A 13,017-nucleotide genomic window follows, 5' to 3' on the forward strand; every position below is an offset into this window, starting at 1 on the left:
CAAAAGCCCAGCCAGCCGAGGGGATCGCCTCCGCGTCGCTTCTTTCCAGCCTCCAGGAAGCGAGACGAAGGCGCCGGGCGCCGAGATTGGAAGTGAGCGAGCGCAGCCTAGTCTGAAGATGCAACGTCGCCTTTCCGAGCCAGCGCACACAAAGATGCGGAGCCGAAACCGCGTCCCTCGGCTTTCGCCAGAGTCACTTTCAAAGCCCCGCCGGCGGCCGGACGGAGAGTTGAAACCCGCCGAAGAGAATGCCGGCTGGGAGACCTCTAAAGATTCCCTTGATGTTGCCAATGGCTTGAGAAAAGGCCGCCTTTGGGCGTGAAGCTTTCACTCGATCCTCGCCTATTGACTCGGGAAAGGGAACGATTTGGGCGTTGGGAAGAGCTCCTTCTAGCGACATTCACGGGAGGCCGGTTGCCGCGGAGCATTAACCCGGGCGAGGTTTTCCTGGCTTTTGAGAAAAGCGGGAGCCGAGGACCGGCGTCAAGCAATTTCATGCGTGTTCAGTGGGGAAGTAGCGTAAAGGCCGCCAAGGCAAAAGAACAGCACTTGAGGACCCCCCTCCCCCGACAGCAGCCCTCTATGAGATTTGTTTACCGCCGCGGGGTGGTAAACAAAATACCGGAACCAAAAAGCCTGGCCCCGCGGAGGTCGACGAGCTCGTTTGAATGCGACACCGGGCTCTTTGTAACCGGGAGGCGGGACTGAGATCGCTGCAGTCGCGGGAATGGAAGCGCTGAAAACATAAGAAAGCCAAACATGGAGTGTGTTATTTTGGATGCGCTCGAGTCTTTAGGGTGAGATGGAGGAGGAGGAGGAGGAGGAGGAGGAGGAGGAGGGCCACCAACTCGGGGCAACGGTGGTGGGGTTCCCGTTTGAATGGAGGCCGTACAGCGATGGCAACATTCAATCCGGCGGCTAGAGAAAAGGATCTCCCTGGTGGTGCAGAATGGAAGGCTTGAGCGGGCTGGTTGAAAAGTCCCTCGGTCGCCTCCTTCCAGATTTCCCGCCCGGTTCTCCCACCGGAAAATCGAAGTGCTTCGTCGTGATTCATTTAAAAAAAAAAAAAACCACGCGGGGAGGGAGGGGGAAGGAGGTCGTTCCCACGGTTTTGTTGGAGGGGTTTGTTGTGCGCGTGCCCAAGTAGATGGCAAGCATCTCTCCCCGCCTCTGCCAATCGAAGACTGGCGGAGAATTTTTTTCAAAACTCGTTGTAATTATTTTTATTTTTTTTATTTTAATTCCATTTATATCCCGCCCTTCTCCGAAGACTCAGGGCGGCTTACAAGCTTAGCAGTAGTCTTCATTCTATGTATATGCCTGCTTGTTAGGGCTTTCACACACCACCACCCCCCCAAGCGGCATTATTACAAAGTCAGCTTAATTGCCCCCAACAATCTGGGTCCTCATTTTACCTACCTCGGAAGGATGGAAGGCTGAGTCAACCTTGAGCCTGGTGGGATGCGAACCTGCGCTAATTGCAGGCAGCTGGTGTTACTTAAGGAGGCATTAGCCCACTGCTCCACCAAGGCTCATTATGAAGGTTCTTCTTTTATGTTCTGTATTCGATTCGTCCTCTTCATTATTGCACAGAGTTTTAATTTTTCTGTAGTTGGCTTCTACAGGCTTGATTGATTGCTAACGTTTGTATTGCCTCTGAACGTGGCAATTTTATCTGTTCAAACGCAAGATTTGTATTTTGCTACGTGATTTAAATTGCTAGAGGGTATAGAGGGGAAGCGGGCATTTTAAAAGAATTACACCAGTGTACTAGAGTCTTGTGGGAAGTTATTTTTCAAAATGGTATATTGATTGATTGTCAGCTGACAGTCTGATCCTAAGGATGAATTCGTGGAAAAATGGCAGGTTGCTTTCAGTTCAGTAACTTCCAAATAATGTGCATTGTAATACATCATAAGAGATCCAGTTTGGAGTAGTGGTTAAGCATTATGCTAGAAAGTGGGAGACTGTGAGTCCAGTCCTGTTTTAAGCATAAAGCCAGACGGTGATCTTGGGCTAGGCACACACTTGTCAGCCCTAGGAAAAAGGCAATGGCAAACCAGTTCCAAGAATCTTGCCAAAAAAAACCCTGCAGACACTAATCCAGCCAGTCACCAGGGGGCAAGATTTGGGTGAAGGTACAGATAAATTTAAATGAATAAATATACCACAACCATATTTTAAACTTTGCTGATTTAGGAAAAGTTAAGTGGGATTGGATCTTATTAGTACTTGGATGGGAAATCCCAGCCCTCTACATTGTAAAAAAATATCCCAGCAGTTGGTCTGTGGACAGCCACTTGTCGGAAATGGTAATGGTATAGGCCGGGTCTTCTGCTTGAGCAGGGTGTCGGACTAGAAGACCTCGAACATCCCTTCCACTTCTATTCCGATTGATTGATTGGTCTTCAGGATTCAAGTCAAGATCAAGAGAGACTTTATTTTTCACAGGCATGAGGATGCGACATCTTCAAGTTTCTTCAAGTATTTATATCATTCTCTTAGGAGAAGTTGTAAAAATAAACTTGCTATTGATCCCAAGATGAAAATTTGAATATGCATGTGTGTGTGTATATTTGATTTATATGTTTTGAATTTTGTATTTTTCTCTAGATATAAAGGTCCTCTTCTGGATGAAGATGCTCTTAATAAAGCAGCAGAATGTGGACTGGCTTCCCAAGATTTCTGTGACCTTTGTGTTTGGCTAAGTTCCAGAATACAGCCATTGTGTAATCTGGAAGAAAGCATCTCCTCAACAACTGGTATTTCTTACCTGATTTTTATTTGAAACTGTTGGAAATACTGTTCCATACTTTATGGGAAATAAAGAGTCATAAATTGAAATTAAACCATTATAATGTCAGTAATCTCACTTCCATGTTTTAACGTAACATTGCAATGGAAGTTCTTGTGATGTTTCACATTCAGCTTTAACCTTTAACATGACACTGAATTGTTGAGCAACCCACTTTTTCTTGCAAAACGAAACAAAATGGCTTTCTTGTACAATTCTAGGAATACTTTTTTTATTGCTGCATTTACCTTCTACTGATTTGTAGATTAGTTAGCAACTTTAATTGGTTAAGGAAGCAAATTAATAGTAAGCCAGGAACCCATAATCCAACAATTCATTCTTATTTTTATATTTTATTAAATTATAGTTGCAATAAATATGTCAACTGTAAATCAGTTTCCAACTGATTTAGTAAACTAAAAACAAGTCATGGTTTATTTTATTCCACTAATTTGATTTGACTGCAGCTTTGCATTATATTTAGCTCAAAGAAATATCAATATGGTTTAATAGGCAATGTGAATCCAATAATGAGATACCAAGTAGAGAGATGATGGCCTTTGCTGCTGACGTCTGTAAACAGTTTACATGTTGATTATTATTGATATTCTCTAGAAATGCCCTTGTGTGCTTCTAACTTTTTAGCTCTTTCCATGGTTTATTGTTGACCTGGAATTAGGGGACTGTATAGGAAATATCAATTGTGAATGTGCAGATGGCCCTACTGTCTTTGGGCTCTTGCAAAGTCCTGGATGCAGGGTCATGAAAGGCCAGCAAGGAAAATACCCACCCAAGAACATACGATATCTTTAGGGAAACACTCAAAAGGGAACATTTTTGTTACTTCTGCTCTCTTATCTAAAGTATGCCAGACTTACTGGGTGAAATGTTTTATCGTATGTGTGTCAGCTTTGCTGGATGGCTTGCTTGTGTAACCAGAAAGAACAAATACAAGCATTTCTTGTCTTTTGGGGCTGCTCTCATTTAGAGGAGCCCCTCTTTTTGTTCAGCTGAATAAAAACGTAAAGCTTGAAGGCAACTTCTGGTTTCCTGTATTTTTTACCAGCAAAACCTCAGAACCTGCATATCATTTTTGGCAAGCCTGGTTTCCAGGAGAGCTGCTTGGTTCGTCCTAGGGAGGCTCAGGAAAGGGGAAGGCACCGAGCGCGCTCTGGGGTTTCCTGGAGGTGCCCCCCTTCTTGACTCTTCATTGTGGTTTTAACAGGAACCAGGTTTTTTTCCCCTTCTTTTTGGCTGCCTTTTACTTGGTTCCTGCATACTTGTAACTAGTTCTGTTCACAGTATTCTTAAAACTGGTCCATGAATTTAAATGGCAGGATTTTCTCTTTGTTTTAATGAAAGACAAAAAGGCCCAACTAAATTAAGTTTAAATTGTATCAGTTTTATTTATTTGTCTGGAGCACAAGCCAGTATAAACATGATTGCGTGATTGATATTATTTACATATTTTTTGTGGATTGACTTTTCCAGAGGATGAAGGTTTAATGCATACTAGTAGGATATACATAAACACACACACATACAAAAGTTGTACCTTAATACATTCCATCGCAAATAAAGCAAATACCGTATTTTCTGGCGTATAAGACTACTTTTTAACCCATGAAAATCTTCTCAAAAGTCAGGGGTCGTCTTATAAGTCGGGTGCTGAAAATTTAGGGACAGGGCTGGCTGGAAAACCTGGAGCGGATCTCCCATTTAGTCTGTGCAGGGAAAGCGGGACCAATTGGAGAAGAAGCTGCAGTCTGTGATTTTTTACAGGCTGGGGTCTGGGTGTCTTTCCTTCTAAAGTTGAAGAGCAGCTGTAGTATATCCCAACTTGAAAGGCAGGTGGGGAAGGCAGCAGGCAGAGCAGCGGCTTAGCTCTAAAGACACATTTGACTCAGGAACTGGGCAGGCTGGCTGGAAAACCTGGAGCGGATCTCCCATTTGGTCTTTTTTTAAAAAAATCCCATTTATATCCTGCCCTTCTCCGAAGACTCAGGGTGGCTTACAATTTAAAGCACAAATCAATTTGCTTAGCAATAGCCATTCTGTGTATATGCCTGTTTATTAGGGCTTTCACACACACCCCAAGCAGCATTATTACAAAGTCAGCTTATTGCCCCAACAATCTGGGTCCTCATTTTACCTACCTTGGAAGGATGGAAGGCTGAGTCAACCTTGAGCCTGGTGGGATACGAACGTGCACTAATTGCAGGCAGCTGGTGTTACTTAAGGCTCTGCACAGGGAAAGCTTTAGTGTGAATTAGAAAAAGTGAAAAAGTGAATTAGGAAAATAGGGAATGGTTGCTGGAATTGGGTATGTGTAGTTTAACGAAGAGAAGGGTGAGGGATGACATGATAGCAGTGATCCAATATCTCAGGGGCTGCCACAAAGCAGAGGGAGCCAAGCTATTCTCCAAAGCACCTGAAAGCAGGACAAGAAGCAATGGATGGAAAGTAGTCAAGGAGAGAAGCAACCTAGAACTAAGGAGAAACTTCCTGACAGTTAGAACAATTAACCAGTGGAACAACCTGCCTCCAGAAGTGGTGAATGCTCCAACACTGGAAGTTTTTAAGAAGAGACTGGACAGCCATTTGTCTGAAATGGTATAGGGTTTCCTGCCTTAGCAGGGGGTTGGACTAGATGACCTCCAAGGTCCCCTCCAAATTATTATTATTGTTATTGTTATTGCTATTATTATTATTATTATTATTATTATTATTATTATTATTATTATTATTATTATTATTATAGTTTAATCCACTTGCACTGTTTTATGTTTACATGTTTGATGACAAACAGCCTTATGTTTATAAGTGACAGTTTTCCTACTAAGCACCTGCATGTCATAAGCATTTGAATTAAAATTACCATGTTAAAATCAAATCTGATGTTTTTTAATTTTTATTTGGTGTGCATTGGAAGAGGGGTAGTCTTATACGGTGAGTATAGCCCAAACCCTATAATTTAACAGGAAATGTAGGGGGTCGTCTTATACGCCCAGTCGTCTTATACGCCGGAAAATACGGTAATTCATTACTGTTCAAAGGACATAGTTGCAGAATGTCGCTTGCTCAAAGCTCTTAAAAGACTACTGACTCTGGATTTTTTTTTTTTTTTTGTGTAATTGTGCCTAAAACGTTAATGGAGTTGAAGATATATAATACTCTCTTAACTTGTGTTTTTTTTTAGGTGGTGAAGATGTTGAAAGTTTACAACTGGAAATGAGTGGCTTCTTAAAAGAATTGGCTTGTCCATATTCCACACTTGTGTCTGGAGAAATTAAAGACCGGTTAAAAAAGAAAGAAGATTGTCTTAAAGTCTTGTGTAAGTTAGTAGAGTGTTCCTTGCTGCAATATTATATCTGCTTGCTTTGTTTCCTGCATTTTTCCAGAAAAGAAAGAAATCTACTTTTTCTGAAAGTTGTGCCATAGAAGATTTGATAGCAAGCATGCAGAATAAAGGGCCATTAAGTAGGAGATAAGATTTTTATGTATTTATTTAAGCAATTTATATAGCTGCCCATCTCAACAAACGACTCTGAGCAGCTCACATTATTAAAAAAGTAAAGAATAATTTTAAAAATAAAAATGTTTCAATACTCAGCAGTTGAGAAAACAGTAATGATTAATATACTTAGGACATAGCTGCTTTATACATTTATAGCCCTAGATCTGAGTTAAGTACCAGGTCTTTTTGAAAGGCCAGCAGGGAGTGGACGAATCTGATCTTGGGGAAGGGGGTGTAGGCACTACGTCAGAAAAGGGTTAACTTCTGAGTCCTGCCAGCTACCCTTCTTTAGATAATGAGATTTGGAATATCCTACCAGACTGGACAGGATTGGCTGAAACAACTGAGCAATGCGTGGAGGATGTCTGCCTACTATGTTATTAGAATTTGATTAGTAGTATGTTCATTCCTATTGCTAAATTCCGCTAAGTTGCCAAGAACAGTCTGATTCATGATAACCAAGTGATGGTGGATGAATGTACTGATATTAATCGATTAATATTTTTCCCTCTAAAGGAATAATGGTTGCTCTGTTATTTTTAGTCCAGTTTTTATTTGCTTCATGCCTTATTTTTATTTTATTTAGTTTTTATATTGATATCCCAATCAGCTTGCCAGATCATTATTTTTTTTTTGATGAAACACAAACATCAAGTTTTAACATATTTCTTTTTCTTCCTTATTTTATAGTATTTTTAAGCACAGAACTTCAGGCTTTGCAGATACTACAGTTTAAACAGTGTAAAGGTTCTCATTTGGCAAAGAATGATGAAATTCATCAGGAAATCCAGGTGATCTGTGAAGTTTTAGGGGTGCCAAAATCATCAGCATCTTCTGACTTTTATTCTCTCCCGGTCTCATTAAACAATATAGAGTCAAAGGTATAGTATATTTTGTACATCCGAATGCTTTATATTAGTTTCCATCTATTGTGAAAAAAAATACAGAACAATAACCAAGAAACCCCCAAGGAGGAAGCCACACTCCCACCAAAATGGCAGGACAAGTTACTGTATATAAACAGATAGCAAACTCCATGTTCATACTCACTGATGATGTTACATAGTTACGCAGTGAAATGTCTCAATGCAAACAGCCAAGCTTAGAGAGAACCAAGAACTCTTCTAATATCTACGCTTCCCATCACGGCACAGCAACAATATATTCTCTTGTATTGGAATTAAAAGTCATTGACTACAAATCTATAAAACTGGAAAAGGAGGAATGTTGTGGTCTGGCACCAATGTGGGGGTCAGGCATGTAACTTCTGGAAGGGCATTCCACAACAAGGGTCCCACAGCTAAAAAGGCTTTGTAGCAATTTATCTCACTTCCTTTGGTAGAGGAACCGAAGGAAGATACATAAGAGAGCTGGCATTTAACATGCAACTCTTTGGGTGAGCCAGTCACATATTACTCCATATAATTTCTCCATAATTGGGAAATGGAGGATTGTATTTGCCCTTCTCAGGTAAATGATGTATTTCTCCATCCTTGGGGAAAGGGGAGAGAAACAGATAAAAGGCTTCTTGTCTGCATGTAGAAAACCGTGTATTGGCCGCAGTAAGATCACTTGAAATCATTGTACCCAATTTCTGCTGATGGGTGTTTCATACTTTAATATAATTGCTTAGATATATAGGATATTAATTTTTGGAAGGCATAAAGGTTAAGAATGTCTTTTCTACTTTTTTCAGCTTAAGGATGTTTTGTCAAAAGTTCCAAAAGCATACATGGAGAAACCTCTGCTAAAAACTCCTTTGAATACAAACCAAATGGTAACTACCTTTTTTTCCCCCCCAAACTTACATATGTAGTGGGCATACAAATTAATTATTGGATATATTATATGCTAGGTTTAGTTTGTTTGCATTTATTTGAATATATGAATTTATGTTTATTGATACTGGATTTGATTGATTGATTGTACCATCGACTCTTAGCAGCCGTAGAAACAGATTTTTTTCAGTGATGAACTGTCCCCATCCTGGGGTTGTTGGATTTAAATCATTTCTACAAAAGGGATTATTTTTAAGTGACTTCTATTTGCTGTAGAAGCAGTTGGAAAAAATCAATGAGGCTCTTCTCACTGAATATGAATGCCGCAGGCGGATGTTAATGAAGCGTTTAGATGTAACTGTACAGTCCTTTGGGTGGTCTGATAGAGCTAAGGTGAGTATGTTCTATTCTTTAGTTCTTTTGGATTGAGTAGAATCCTGGTGTGGAAGATTTAAAAACACAGTTTCTGTTGTATAGAAGAAAGAGAATTCCAACTATTGGTTTCTCCTTTACTCATTTACATTTCAGCAGGTGAAGCACTTGGCCAAATTAGTCAATGCATAGAAATTAAAAAGGGCCTTAGGTGGGAAACCATGAGGGAACAACAGGGCTACAAGCTTGACTCAGTAGTTGAAAATCACTCTTGAAAAAGAAGAAATGGCAAACCGCTTCTGGGTTATAGCTAGTGAAATTGCATGGATCTGCCCTGAAGTAAGCATAACCTTCCTTGGCCTGAGAATGTCTTCAAAGTATACATTACCGTATTTTCCGGCATATAAGACGACTTTTTAACCCATGAAAATCACCTCAAAAGTTGGGGGGGTCGTCTTATACGCCCAGTCGTCTTATACGCCGGAAAATCAGCGGGTGGCATCTGGCGGGAGCCGGCAGGGCAGTCCTGCGCACGCGCGCACTCCCCGGCTGCTCCTTGGCAGCTGGGGAGTGCGCGCGTGTGCAGGACTGCCCTGCCGGCTCCTGCCCGACGCTCTTCCCTCTTGAGGCAGCATCGCTCCCCAGCTCCTAAGGAGTCCTCGGGGATGCTGCCTCAAGAGGGAAGAGCGTCGGGCGGGAGCCGGCAGGGCAGTCCTGCACACGCGCGCACTCCCCAGCTGCTAAGGAGCAGCCGGGGAGTGCGCGCGTGCGCAGGACTGTCCTGCGGGCTCCCGCCAGACGTCAACCTGCCCTTCTTCTTCCACAGTGAGAGGGGAGGGCGTGCCTTCCCGGGCTCGCTGATTTTCCGGCGTATAAGACGAAAAATCTTGAAAATCATCTCAAAAGTTGGGGGGTCGTCTTATACGCCCAGTCGTCTTATACGCCGGAAAATACGGTAAATTTTTTCAGGGGGAAAAAAACAATGTAACCTTACAATATATATACTGTAAGATTATTTTGCTTTGTTTTTTTCTTATTAATTGTATAAACCTACTTTATCTAATTCAGTTTAACTGTACTGTGATATTCTTTAAACAAGTGTTATTCCTAAGCCTTTTAGCAGCTTTTTCTTTGTCAATAGGAACTTACTTGAAACTAAACTATAAAATGGAAGCTAATAATATACATGATATTAATAACTACATGGTGCAGTAAAATTAAACTTCCTAATGTATGTCACTTTACTTTGTGATAGGTTTTGTAGCTATTATAAATGTCTATCCATTTCCCTAGGTAAAAACGGATGATATTGCAAGGATTTATCAACCCAAACGTTACGGACTTACTTCTAAATCAACAATTTCAATAGCTCATCTTCTAGCTGCTCGTGAAGATTTGTCAAAGATTACAAGAACAAGCAGTGGATCTACACGAGAAAAGACTATTTGTGCAATCAATAAGGTATGCTTTTTATTAATGTGGCAGCTATAGATTTCTTGTACTACAGAACCTTTAAGAATTTGTGCTAGTTCTCGGAAATTGTAATGTTTCTGGTAATTTGCAAAATCTCAGGAATTTCTAGCTCATTGTTGCACTATATAAAATACAGTAATATATACTTAATGCAGAGTAGCCTTGTATTTTATACTCAGTGCCATTTGGTGTTAAATGTTTTTACTGGTATGAAATTCTTCATAAATGACTATTCGATCCTAGATTATTAATATTCTTTTGGAATAATACAGTAATGTATGAAAACCTAGTGGTTTTAACCACAGACATATACACATGCATAAATGAACATGCTTTCTCTCAATAATTTGATATTCCGAAGTTAAGAAGGAAGTGTGGTCTTACTGGACTTTATGTTTTCTGAACAGGTCTTGATGGGAAGAGTACCAGATCGTGGTGGCCGACCAACAGAAATTGACCCACCGCCTCCTGAAATGCCCCCATGGCAGAAGAGACAGGATGGTGGGGGTAGAGGAGGCAGGGGAGGTTGGGGAGGAGATGGCGGAAGAGGAAGAGGGGGAGGAAATAGAGGTGGTGGTGGATGGGGTGGGGAGGGTGGGTGGGGAGGAGGGAGTGGATGGGGTGGGAGTGGTAGAGGGGGTGGGGGAAGTTGGAGGGGAGGGGGTGGATATCAAGGGAGGGGTGACTATAGTGGGAGAGGAGGATATGGGGAGTCATACGGTAGAAGGGGAGGTGGCTATAGGCGATACTAACATCTTAACATTGACCGACATGCATACCTTGAGAGCAATGTCTCAGAATACATTATCGCTGATGGGCAAATGTGATGCTTAAACTGCATTGATCATCCTTATTGATGAATTAGGGTTGTTCCATTCATTCAAAACCACCTTACACAAAATTAATTTTCACTGCAGAGATGACTGTCTATCCAAGCATATGTACTCATGCATTTGTCGTTACCAGCAATATATACATGAATGGAAGCAATGACTGATGGAAAACCTTCGGGTTGCAAATACACAACAAAATGATTACGTACAAGTTTGATGTACAAAATTGATGCTAAACTTGCAGGCTATGTGGTGTTTTCTGTGCAAAACTCATCTCTCTCTTAAACGTGTGTGAAGTGTCCCTAATTACTTTGGTTCAATTTTTTTTAGTTTATTTGTTTTATATTATTGTTGATCTGGATTTTTATTTATTTAACAAGGCTGTTGATAAACATATGACACTGAAATTGAAATTTTTTGCATTTGCCTCATCTAGCCTTTCTGTTTGCAAAATACCAAGCAAAGAAAGCAGCAGCATTGGATTTAGCTTAGTGAAGGTACATAAGGCACTTCAATCAATATAGTCTGCTGGGAGATGCACTTAGATCAGTATTGGTGTTCTGATGGAAATGTTTAGGCGATAATGCTATTGATGGGGTGCCTGATGACACACAGAATATTTAGTTTCATAGAATGTATTCTCTATCCCATCTCCACCATTTTTTTCTAAAAGGCCAAAGCAGGCTTTTCTTGAATAAGAGTTTTCTGTAGTTCTTGGTTTTGCCAAGGATTATGGTACATGTGCCTGTTGAAGTATATAGCTCAGAAACAGGAATCTTTTAACTGATTAATGGAGCAGCTGTTCAATATCATTTTCCCTGATCTCAGTTGACTGCCATGACTATTACAGTTCTGCCTGTTAGTTTCTTTAGATTTCAAGTTCATTGTTCTCACGTTCCAGTTATGTGCACCTGGGTTTTTCAACTTTGGCAATTTTAAGAAGTCGGATCTCAACTCCCATGCTGACTGGAATTGATGTCTACGCATCTTAAAGTTATCAAGATTGAGAAATACTGATGTACGCTAAGGTATTATTCCAGAAGTTGTGTAGTATAGAGGATTTTAATTGATCAAAAATGAAAAGCAAGACATACTGTTCTCCTGAGCCAAAAGTGAAGAGAGAATGATTATTTTTAATTAGTAATTGTTTAAAATTTCCTGCCCTTCGCAAATCAGAAAACACTTCAAAATAAGTTAAGGATGAATAATAATTTCTGGTAATTGTATGCCTGTAGTTTTGACAACCTCTAACAATGCAATAAACATTCAATACCTTTTATATGTTTAAATCTGAAGAGTGTATTTTACAGAACTTAATGTTCTTATATAAATAGTTTGTATTAACAGTTATCCAGTGTTGTGTTTCTGTTCATATACATGAAACATCTATTGAGAAAAAGTATCTTTTAATAGCTACCTGGAGAATGGTTTAAGTAGTAGATCATTTACAATTGTGAACACTGAGAAATAAAATATAGTAAAGTTGTTGCTGTAGCTGTCTTACAGTAGATATAATAACTTATTCCTTCAAAAGAATCTCATTCTTTTATTAAAAATTCTCAAATCCTTTTGCTACATATATCTAAAAACACATTTAATTTTGGAAAACCTGCTGATATCAAGGTGGTGTTAACTGGTTACTATATAGCTGGATATATGTAGACATCTATGATGAAATGCATTTAATTACAATTTTCTTAAAATAGAATTTTGAAATGAGTATTTTTAGAAGATTTTCATTAAGATTTGACCACACTGAAAACAATTGCAGTTTGGCATGTTTTGCTCACCTGTTTAAAACTGAATATACCTACCTTTGGCTGTCATTGAAAATGAACAGATCATTGTTATTCTTTGACTGAGCAAAATTTGTAGAAGTAATCATTTATTTTGTTAGCCACTGGCTACAGAGAAAAAAAATATCCATATCAACCTAGTAGAGGTTTTACAAAGGGCAGATATATCTTCAAATTAGCAGTTGTATAGTTTTCGGCATGGAGGAGAGACATGACAGCCATTGCACTGGATAAGATAACTTTCTGCTGGAATTCACCAGATTTCCAGTTTTAATTCTGAATGTGTTTGCATGTTTATAGCTAGTAGACCTTTCTGATGCTTAATTTTCTTTAACTGGTTGATAGAAATACTAGCCATCACCACATGGGGGCACCTCCTTTAAGGAACATGTTCTGTTGAGGTAGGAAAATCTTGATACAATATATCAAAACTAAGGTGGCCAGATGTAGTTCT

The 13,017-nt window shown here is 40.0% G+C and overlaps 1 protein-coding gene across 2 annotated transcripts; it reads left to right on the forward strand.

The window, feature by feature from the left end:
• The first annotated feature begins 710 nt into the window (after positions 1 to 710).
• On the forward strand, positions 711 to 12,117 carry FAM98B (family with sequence similarity 98 member B). Of its 2 annotated transcripts, none has more exons than XM_081345891.1 (8): positions 711 to 797; positions 2,614 to 2,762; positions 5,994 to 6,128; positions 7,002 to 7,192; positions 8,008 to 8,088; positions 8,366 to 8,482; positions 9,755 to 9,922; positions 10,342 to 12,117. In XM_081345891.1, the coding sequence occupies exons 1-8, from the start codon at positions 760 to 762 to the stop codon at positions 10,684 to 10,686; spliced, it is 1,224 nt and encodes a 407-aa protein (XP_081202017.1). In that variant the 5' UTR covers positions 711 to 759; the 3' UTR covers positions 10,687 to 12,117. The 2 variants fall into 2 exon arrangements, with proteins under 2 accessions (XP_081202017.1, XP_081202018.1); XM_081345892.1 differs by having other exon boundaries at positions 8,369 to 8,482.
• Positions 12,118 to 13,017: the final 900 nt, after the last annotated feature.

The sequence above is a fragment of the Vipera berus genome, assembly GCF_964194415.1.
Source record: "Vipera berus genome assembly, chromosome: 1".
NCBI lineage: Eukaryota > Metazoa > Chordata > Lepidosauria > Squamata > Viperidae > Vipera > Vipera berus.